The 10,852-nt window shown below is 45.2% G+C and overlaps 1 protein-coding gene across 2 annotated transcripts in view; it reads right to left on the bottom strand.

Annotated features, from left to right (window-relative positions):
- Positions 1-6,291: 6,291 nt before the first annotated feature.
- Positions 6,292-10,852, bottom strand: part of OCRL (OCRL inositol polyphosphate-5-phosphatase) — a 49,811-nt gene continuing 45,250 nt past the window's right edge. For both annotated transcript variants that reach the window (XM_007085459.3, XM_042973819.1), the window contains 3 exons: positions 10,212-10,339; positions 8,986-9,097; positions 6,292-8,765 (listed from right to left, as the gene is read on the bottom strand). In XM_007085459.3, coding sequence (XP_007085521.2) covers positions 8,644-8,765; positions 8,986-9,097; positions 10,212-10,339 — 362 coding nt within the window. In that variant the 3' untranslated portion in view covers positions 6,292-8,643. The remainder of the gene's footprint in view (positions 8,766-8,985; positions 9,098-10,211; positions 10,340-10,852) is intronic.

Here is a 10,852-nt window from a genome sequence, read left to right as displayed (position 1 = left end):
CCCATTAAACAACAACTTCCTATTTCTCCCTCCCCCCAGACCCTGGCAGTCACCATCTACTTTCTGTCTATAAATTTGCTAGGTAAGTGGGGTCATACAGTACTTGTCTTTCTGCCACTGGCTTATTTCACTTAGCATAATGTCCTCAAGCTTCTTCCATGCTAGAACATGTGTCAGAATTTCCTTCATTTTTAAGGCTGAACAATATTTCACTGCATGCAGATACCACGCTTTGTTTCTCCGCTCATCCATCAATGGATACTTGGACTGCTTCCACATTTTAGTTATTGTGAATAATGCTGCTATGAACGTGTGTGCAAATATCTGTTCAAGTCCCTGTTTTCAATTCTTTTGGATCTATACCCAGAAGTGCAGTTGATGGATCACATGGTAGTCTACGGCCATATCACCCTGAACGCGCCCAATCTCGTCTGATCTCAGAAGCTAAGCAGGGTCGGGCCTGGTTAGTACTTGGATGGGAGATCATATGGTAGTTCTATTTTTAATTTTTTGAGGAACCTTGAGAACCACTTTTAAAAAGCAAATTCAGCAAGGCTGATCTTGTTGCCCACAAAAACAATAGAAAATAGTACTGGATGGCTGCTAAAAGCTATTAACTTTTTGGACTACATTAATATAATTTACTAAGTACACACACACCCACAAGTGAACTCCTCTAAAGTTAAGAGCTCAGTATGAATAATTAAATGTATTCACCTTTTAAAAACACCTATTGTATACAGACTTGTGTCTTCAAGTGATCTGAAGAACAATATTTATTAACCAAATATCATTGAGCACTTCTCTCAGCAAGGCATTGTGGGAAAATCCAAAATATGCCTAGCTTGGTTCCCACTCTCATGATACTTGGAGTCCCAGGTTGGCAACAACACTTTTTTGTGTGTGGTGTGTTAATATAGTGGAACAAGGGGAAGGTTCTAAGAGTTCACAGGAAGCAAGAGTTGTGAGGAAAGGCTTCCTGGAGCCAGTGACATTTGGGTTTGATAGGGTTTGGACAGGTGGAGTGGTAGTGGCCAAAGAGTTCCAAGTGACTTACACAGACTGAGCCAAAGTGGAGTGTATGTGAGTTTAGGGAAGGCGAGGGCATGACAAGGTCAAGAGTGGGAGGTTTGGCCAGAGAGGTCGGCGGGAGAGACGAAAGAGAGCTTTAATACCGGGCTGAAGAACTGGGACTCTGCAGTAAGCAGAGGCTTGGGACTATGAGGGGTTTTGATTAGGGGAGTGTCATCAAAGTAATGCATTGGGAAGATTAGTCTGGCAGTGATGTGTGTAGAATAGACTGAAAGGGAGCTGAAAAATCAGTTAGAAAGGGATTAAACAGGATACACCAGGCCAGAAGTAATGAGGGTTTGCATTTGCTGGTGGGATGTGGGAAGTGCGCAGAGGAAAGGAGGGGCCAGATGGACAAGACTATGAACAACCTGACCTTGGACTCCCTTCCGAGAATATCCCATCACACCTTTTCTCCCCTCCTCTCCCTCTTCTTCCTTCCTTCCCTCTTTTCTCTTTCCCTCCCTCTTCTTTTTCTTTCTTCTTTTCTTCCTACTTCTTCTTGAAAAATATTATGTATGTCTTACAATGACCAGTTTTGCTCATTTTGGTTTCCTTTAGAACCTTGCATAGTGGCCTACACTTAGCAAGTGCTCTGTAAATATTTGTTGAATTGCAGTTGGTGACTAATTCGAAGTGGGACAGGGGCCAAAAATAACCAAAGCTTTAAGCCTGGCTGATGGGAGAGAGTAGGATACCAGGAGAAGCTGCTCAAAGTCAGGTTAATTTGAGCTTCTGGAAGGTCATCCAGCTGACTTGAAATTTTGGGATGTAGCTTGAAGAGAGATTTCAAGGAACATCCCACTTTCATTCACACTCCATCTGGGGAGATAGTGGCTATATTTAAGAGCACTAATTATGGTCTGGGGTCATATTCTGGTCTGCCACTAGCCCAGTACCAAGTAGTCTCTGAGCCTGTTTTATCCACCTATGAAAGGGGGATAAAGTAGTACTTAATAAAGAGGTTATCAAGGGTGAATGTGAGGTTAAATGTATTAGTACAGCACCTGGGGTAAATGATAGCTGTAGTTGTTAGTAACTATCACTGTTATTAAAGTCAGAGGGAGCATAAATCATGTCATTACCGAGTAAAGCCATTCATGGCTTCCTGTTGCACACACAGAATAAAAGGCAGCCTCCTTCTCCAGGCTCCACAGGCCCTGACCACTTCCTGTCCAGCACCCCCATCACCACCCCACTGTGTTCTCCCTGCCTGTCCCCTGAACACAGCAAGCTGCTTTGCTGCCTTAAGGCCTTTGGATTTGCTCTTTTCTTCCCCTGGAATATTCTTTGCCAGATATTGTATGGCTGGCTTTTTTTTTTTTTTTTTTGGAAGGGGGGGGGGGACATATATACTGTATAATCGTCATTCAAATCAGGATTTGAGACCTTTTGTCTTCCTGAGATTTAGGTCTTAGCAGACATCACCTCCTCAAAGCAACCTTCCCTGACCAAGTCCACTCGCCATGCCCTCTGGCACATCATCCTTTATTCTCTGCAGAGCATCTGTCATACTAATTACCTTGTGCACTATTTCTATGTCTGCTTTCCCCATCCCGCCCCACCCTCCTAGTGAAAGCACCGTGGTTTCTATAGCCTCAGCACCTTGAGAGGCACCTGGCATGCAGGAGGCCTCAATAAATACATATTGAATGACTGGTTGATTAATATTGAAGACGCGAGGTGGGTGGTGATGAATGATGGGAACAAGCCCAATCAGGGTGGAAAGAGAAGGGCTCAAAGCACAGTGGAAGAGTTAGCCTAGGCAAGGAGGAAGACCACTTATTTCTGACAGGTGGGAAGGGGGAGGGATGAGCTATAGACATTTTGATTTGCAGAGCAGGGCTCTGAGATGGCTGCTTCAGCTAACTGCTTTGACATTTGCATAAAGTAAAGGATGTGGCCACCTGCTGAGAGCTGAAGGGCTGAGGAAGAGAGGTCTGGGCCTTGAGGCCAGTGGAAGGTTTTAGAATTATACTAGTTGCCAATTATTTAGTGCTTATGCATGAGGCACTGCTCCCGGCCCTTGAAACACACTAGCCAATGCCATCTCATGATGATCCTATGAGGGAAGATACTATTATTACTTCCATTTTAAGATGTGGTAACTGAGGCCCAGAGAGGTCAGTGAACTTTTGCCCAAGATCAGACATCTAGAAGTGGCAGAGCTAGGATTTGAACCAGGCAATGTAGCTGTTGGAGCCTATGCAAAGAACCACAGCAATCTCCTGCCTCTTAGTTCCTGAAGCACCAAGTCTAGAAGGGTCAGTAAGAGATGAAGAGGACGACTGTGGAATGAATGATATATGGCAGGCCTAGGAGCAGTCAGCCAATGCTATGCCAGGAAGCCCAGGAATGGGAGCAAACAAAAAACCAAAATCCCCCAAAAAACCATGAATGGGGTGGAGGTGTATGGGGTGGCGGTAACTTTGAGTTAGGCATGGTAAAGGTAGAAACTGAGCTATCCTAAAGTACACAAGAGAGGTGGTTTCTGAGTAGGAGAAAACAGCATATGCAAAGGCCCTGAGGTGGAAAAGAGCTTAGCTAATTGGGGGTAGTCAGTGTCAGAGCACAGTGGTGGGGACAGGGGAGGGTTACTGGTGAGCATTCAAACATTGTAAGGTGGGGTGTAGGTACTAGTATTTTGTAAAAACCCTAGGTTATGTGCCCAGGGTTGAGAACCACTGATTTAGACCAGCTTCCAGGTGACACTCATTTGGGGACTGCACTTTGAGAAACATGCCCTAGATGATTCTAATGAGCAGCCAGGGTTGAGAACCATGCATCTAAATTGAAGATGGGGAATTGAATGGCACAAAACCATGGCTTCAAAGTGTGATGGAGGAAGAGGAAAGCCCCTCTTCTCCATGCAGGAGCTAGGGGATGGGAGTAGCTTCCACAAGACAGAAATGAGGGAGAAGGTAGGTAGCAGTGACTGGGTAAGAATCAATGTAGGTAAGAGCAGCAAAGGTACAAACTAGAGGTGGGGGGATTTATCCACAAAGCAGAAGGAAGAGAAAGAAGGGCTAGGAACCAGGCACCCAGGGCAGGGGACGGCAGCATAGGAAAGAGCAAAAGGAGGCTAATGGGGGGGGAAGGGCAGAACAGCAGGTGTGGCTCCTGAGGCGCAACAACAGCCAGGTGTATATGCTGGTGACCTCAGCTCCGCAGCTTGTTATTCATCCTTTCATTTACACCTCACCCCTACTCCCAAAAAATCTGCAGCAAAAGGCTTAAATACAGACGTATATAGAAGGTGGCACCGTGGTGTGTCTGTGGTGGTGGGGGGGAGGAGGGCAACGGAGTAGGCTGAGCATGGGGTCTGATTATACCTAGTTGACAAGGTTAACATCAAATGAAAGCCATAAAGCCTTTGGCAGTGCGGTAGAGTCAGTGAAATATAGTGGAGAGCTAGGGGAGCAGGACATAAGTTGACAGCTACACAACACCTGCTGTGCACCAGGTACCGTGGTTGCCACTTTGTTTCTTTCTCATTTAATAAGGCAGGGCCTGGTAGGCCATGGAAAGTTTGGATTTTCTTCTAATTAGACTGCGAAGTCACTGAAGGGTTTTTAAGAGAGAAGTGAGGAGATGTAGTTAGGTCGTCAAAGATCAGTACTACACCTGTTCCATTTTATAGGCCAGGAAACTACAGGTTAGCCAGTCTGGGGTCACACACGAGGAAGTATCTGAATCTAGATTAAAGATCAGGCCTCTCTGAGATAAAGCAATGTGACAAAATGTTAACAGGTGATGAGTTAAGGGTATAGGGTATTCATTGTATCCTTTTGACTTTTCTGTATGTTTGAAAGATTTTGTAATAAAAAGTTGGAAAAAAAAAAGAGGTCTGGGGTGCCTGGGTGGCTCAGTCAGTTAAGCATCTGACTCTTGATTTCAGCTCAGGTCATGATCTCATGGTTCGTGAGTTCGAGCCCATCGGGATCCTCACTGACAGCGCAGAGCCTGCTTGGGATTCTGTCTCTCCCCCTCTCTCTGCCCCTCTCCTGTTTGTGCTCTCTCTCAAAATAAATAAAGTGAAACAAAAAGGACTAGGTCTAACATCAAAGCTTAAACTCTTTTTTACCCACTATGCATTACTGTGTCACTAATCTAAGTAACCCTGATTCCCTCATTGTCCCCTCTGAGCCTGATTTTGCCCATTGTAACAACGAGACTGGGTTAGATCACCACCAAGGTTCTCTCCCTAATACTCAGCAATCCCGCTGTGGCAGTGTCTAGCTTTAAATCATTAGGCTACACCAAGAGCCAGGTCATGAGCTTGTCCTGTGGTCTGAAAGAGCCTAATGGTTCTCCTGTAACAGCATCCAGGGATGCAGTTTGTAACCTCTGGAAAGAGGTGTGTGCTTGGCCATATCGCCTGCTGCTGTGTAAACACTTCTGGGTGTCAGTCTCCATCCACTGGGGGGAAATCACTCTCAAAAGGAAACATCTTCTTCTGCCAAGGCTTTGGGTGGGGCTAAGAAAACTGTTCGTGACAACACTGAATCAGCACATTCATCAGCGTCAAGCTCATAGTCAAAGGGAACTGGAAGAGGGCCCTGGTTAAGAAAGCTCCAGCTGAGGCCTCTTCAGCCTCAAAGGGAATGGAACCAGAATGGGCAAAGTCATAATGGAGATCGGCAGGGGAATAAAAGGCAGCATGCTCAAATTAGGGGTTTCCTCCTAAAGTATTAGAGTTCAGAGTAGAGCTCCCTCAGAAGTACTTAATTTATGGACTTCATGCCCCCCGAGAGGTAATAAAGCTTCAAAATGGGTTTTCAAAAGTTGCAAAATGACTTTTGTGAAAACAGGCTCTTTGTAGGAACATGTCTAAACCGCTGAGGCTATTTTGGCAAGGACAACTGGGTTCTCCCAAAATGTGTATGTTGGGGTTTGTCAGATTTCTGGGGCTGGAGTGATCATGGATCTGACCCAGTGTGATATTTACATGCATAAACAATCAACATCCTTTTTGGTAATCGTGTTATTTTGTTGCCTGAATCCCTGGAGTTAAAATAAGAATCCTGGGCTGGCCTCTGGAAGCACTGTGACTTTATTAGCCTCAGAAAATAACGTGGCTTCTTCTCCCTTCCAGGGGCAAACATACCGAGCATTCTTCTATTTCTGTGTAAGACAGGAAATAACAGTACAGTCGTAGCTGTGAGGACTGCAGTCAAGTAGGATCCAGTGACCATAAGCCCCCGTTTACCAAGATCACACTGATTTTTCACACAACATATATTTATTCAGAAAAACATTTGCAATAAATTATAATAAAAAAGATGACACAAAATACAGAATCCCACTAGCAGCTTTGCTTAGTGACCAAGACATTTTTGAGAAATATAACAATTACAGAATAAGAATCAGAAAACAGTGAAAGGGAAACTAATGCAATGTCACCATATAGGTTCGAGCCATTTCTTCCCTAAAACAATAGATGTGGAGTCCTTCTCTACCAGTTGAATCTGAACTCCTTACTTCAGGAGCTATGAAATAAATAGCACATTAGAGTTACTTAGGAATCAGAGGTTGGCGTGCTGGAGTAGGCACAGTAGGGAGGCAGATTTCTTCCGTCTACTCTATTTCTGTCTCCCCTACCTAGAGATTGTCTCAAACCTTTAATGCAGTGTACATCCCAGGGCCAGAGCTGGAAAAATGTAGAGGCACTAAACAAATTTGGTGCATCTGCCTGTCTTATGAGGAAACAGGATGCTGCCTACACCCCCCACCAACCACATCCTTGATCACCCAAAGGTCCCAGGTTGGCAATATACTAGACAATGTGTCCAGGACAGGCATCTCCCTGTCTTTGTGTAACGACCTTGCCCCAGAATCAATAATCTGCCTCTATGATCACCTTCTGGCCTAGTGGAGATGGCAAAAGCATTCTGCCTATAATCTTCTATTAACTAAGTTCAATACCTAGCCTCCGATCTATCAGATCTGCAGCTGTTTGGCACAGAGAACTTAACTCCTAGTTCCATAACTCCCTATCAAGAAAGGCTTTAACCAGTATATCACAGGATACATACCTTTTCTTCCCCACAGAACTCAACTTACAAGAGATGGGGGGAACTGAAGAACCATTCAGCAGTGGTGTTTCCCCTGGCTCTCTCCTTCAATGTGCTAGAAGAGTCAGGAGTCAATGCCCAAGACCAGACACAAAGCCTATACATTAGGCTCCTTGGATTTAATGTTAACAGCCAAGAATGAGTTAACTCAGGGTGGTTAATGAAAGAAAACCAGGAAGAAGCCAACTACATCAGGTAGTTTTGCAGTTAGTGGCTGGTGGCTGGTTTGCCAACCAACACAGAATAATTAAAAAACAACAAAAACAACAACAATGCTCCCCACAGAGCTTGAGTGAATGAAATGCTCAGAGGGTTGTCTTGGGTGGGAGAGAAAGGGGCTTCATTGGTCCCACTGCATAGTCTCTTTTACATAACACTGGATAAGGTGACTAGAAACCATGGGGAGCTGGTCATAGAGCCCAGAACCAGCCTTGACGGGAGAGGGGGCAACATCTACCCCCTGGTATTTCAGAAGACCAGAGAGGGGGTTCTAAGGGTTATCCACAACAGCCTTGCTGAAGGAAGGAGCAGTATCGCTGGAGAGGCCCACCTGAGATGCAGACTGCCTTTTTGACTTTGATGCAAGCATTGCTCTGGAGATGGATGTGTAAGTGGGGAACAGGTCCCACAGACAACCAGGATGAGTTCTCATGTACAATTTGAATAAAAACAGAAAAGGGATGGTAGAAAGCAGGACCTGTCAAACATGAATATTCTCACTCTTGAAACGCTCAAAGTGCTTCCACTCTGATCGTGATTCTCTCACATCAATGGGATGGCATCTCTGACAGTCCCTAAAGTTCTGCTACTCAATGTGGTTGGAGACAAGAGAATACAGTTCCACCTAGCGTTGATCCATGACAAGGACAATGTTACAGAGACATACAGATGCCACTGTAGTAGAAATGCACAAATGCATGTCACAACCACATGTAGACAGTTAACTCACTGTTGGGGACACCCGAGGAGTCACTAGCTTTACCCAGACTTCCTTCGACATAATAGTACTAGTGGAGTGGAGTGCAAAGAGGTGATATGGGAGGGGGCCGGGCAAAAGTGCTTTAGACGAAGGACTACAGACTAGTCTGAGCTAGAGCACATAGTGCTTGCAGACCTAGAATGGGAACATCTCAGAATCTAGGCCTAGGGTGCTAAGGACAATCATGATAGCTGGCAGGAGGGCAACAAACACTTCCCAGATAAAGGAGTGTAGATATAGATCTCTTGCCTTATAAAGAGAGAACACAAAAACACCAAAATATGGTACCTTTGGCTTGGCAATGTGAGTCTAAAAGTATTTTGCTGTGCAGGATATGGTAAGGGAGGGATTAGGAAACTCTTTTCCTTTTGCACTAGAAACAACTTTTTCATGCCAACAGCCTCAAAATTCTGCAACTGCCCCTTCCTGTGGCATGACTTTTCAAACCATTCTGAAATACTTAGTGCCCGAGACCTTCCGCCTCTAGAACCTTGGAGAGTAGTAAGAGGTAAAGGCTTATTAGTCTTCATCGCTCTCAAGAAACCCCAGAAGGAACTGGATAGCACGTTGACGGTCACTTGGAGTCTGTCTTGCCATGAGGTTGGGTGGAGGCCTTAGGAGAAGACTAGTGAAGAGAGTAGCTAGAGGGTGAGAGAAAGGAAAGGTAAAACCCTTTGTCAGACACAACCTAAGCAAAGCCTCAGAGACAGGAAGTGGGGGGCCAGGGGACAAGGGCAATGGGAGGGAAGTAACTGCCATGTGCCTGGACGTGAAGGAAGGAACACACTGTGTACACCATACACAGACTGTCCCGACCAGCCTACCCCCACTCACGTTGCCATTCTTATGAAGCACTCTTACCGATCATGTTTTCGCTGACATTGTTGTATTTAGAGAATTTTAAGAGTTCTCGAAGGAATGCCATCAAGTAATGGAAAACATTTCTATGGCATCTCGGAAGCTGGGAAATCACCTGTTTTTTTTTTAAAAAAAAGGGGGGGAAGGGTGGGCAGTGAGAACAGGTGAAGGAAGGGAGTAACAAGAGCTTACAGCTGCCACAGAAGTAGTTTATAATCCAACCTATACAGAACCCCATTCATCTGTCACAACTTTCCTTTATTCACTCATGACTAACAGAGTACCTGCAAATAATAACTTCCGAGTCAGAAAGGTCATCCTGTTTGGCCTGGGTATACACTCAATGACCAGGCTACGTGGTCAGCACACAGTCACACGCACACCCCACCTCACAAGAAGGTTGGTATTAATCTGGTCTTCTCCCATCTCCTCAGGCACGCAGCCATGGCATCTGCCAAGCTGAATGGTTTTCTCTGTAATGTCATTTAGCATGGATGGGAGCTCCTCCCAATACTCACTAGCCTGATTGAGAAGTATTCTCAGCTACTGTGCATCAAAATTATTTCAAGATTAAAAACAAACACCAAGAAGGGGGTGCCTGGCTGGCTCAGTTGGCAGAGTGACTCTTAATCTCAGAATTGTGGGTTTGAGCCCCACGTTGTGTGTAGCCCCACACTGTCTGCAGAGACTACTTAAAAATAAAATCTTAAAAAAAACACCAAGAAGACAAAAAGAAGAAAGGCTCACAAGTATCACCGACCATTCCTGGTAATGTCAGCCAGAACTCAGCTTCATAAACAATCTTCTGCCAACGTAGAGGTATCCACCCTACTCAGTAGGCCAACTAGAAAAGTGTGGCAACTATAATAGGAAATAATACAACCTAAAATTTAAGAGTCCTAACTCTCGGGGCACCTGGGTGGCGCAGTCAGTTAAGCATCCGACTTTGGCTCAGGTCATGATCTCACAGTTCATGAGTTCAAGCCCTGTGTCGGGCTCTGTGCTGACAGCTTGGAGCCTAGAGCCTCTTCGATTCTGTGTCTCCCTCTCTCTCTGCCCCTCCCCCACTCATAAATAAATAAGTCCCAACACTCAAAGCTGGTGTCCTGCCATGAATAACAGATCCAGACCTATCTTACCACATAGCTAGCTACACGCCTGGCTTTGCTAGATTGATTTCTCTACGGGGGAACCTGCCCCAGGCACATCCTCAGAGCAGTAAAACTCACCTGTCGACAGTTCTGGGGATCCTGAGCAGAGTCAAGGCATCGCTGATACAGCTCATAACAGATGACGGGTTCTGGCAGGGCCTCCAGGAAAATGAGCAGTGCTTCAGCCACAGAGTGATTACTGCCAGCTGTATCAACTTAAGTCAAGGGAAAGAGGCTCTAGGAAAAAGGCCACACAGAGACCTGATTTGCTTCCTTCCTCCAGCCCCCTCAGGGACAGTTTCCTTCCTGTTATTCAGGGCACATTGATCCTAACTGGGGTTTGATATTTTATTGGTCCAGGTATGCTGCAGCTGAGTTGTTACAGAATTGATCAAAGACTCTTGGGAGGTTTGGCTCAACTTGAGAGTCAGGGGAATGTGGCATGCAGAATGATGTTCACACTAGATCAGTCCTTGAAACTAGTCCCCAGTGTTTCCCATTCTCTTTTATGTCCTAGTGACAACATACATGGTGGCAGGAGTGATCAAAAGCCTGAAGCAGAACAGTACCAGTGCTGTGGGTCTTATGCTCCATGTTTATTAAAAGTTGTTGTTACCTACCCCTTTATTCCTTTCAGTAAGAGTCTGATACAGAGAGAAGTCAAAAGTTCCTGAAAGGAATTGAAAAACAACTGCAGACTTGATGATTACCTTATAATA

This window comes from Panthera tigris, chromosome X (genome assembly GCF_018350195.1).
Source record: "Panthera tigris isolate Pti1 chromosome X, P.tigris_Pti1_mat1.1, whole genome shotgun sequence".
In the NCBI taxonomy this organism is placed as follows: Eukaryota; Metazoa; Chordata; class Mammalia; order Carnivora; family Felidae; genus Panthera; species Panthera tigris.
The sequence above is the reverse complement of the archived record's forward strand: the minus strand, read 5'-3'. Positions and strand labels throughout refer to the sequence as shown.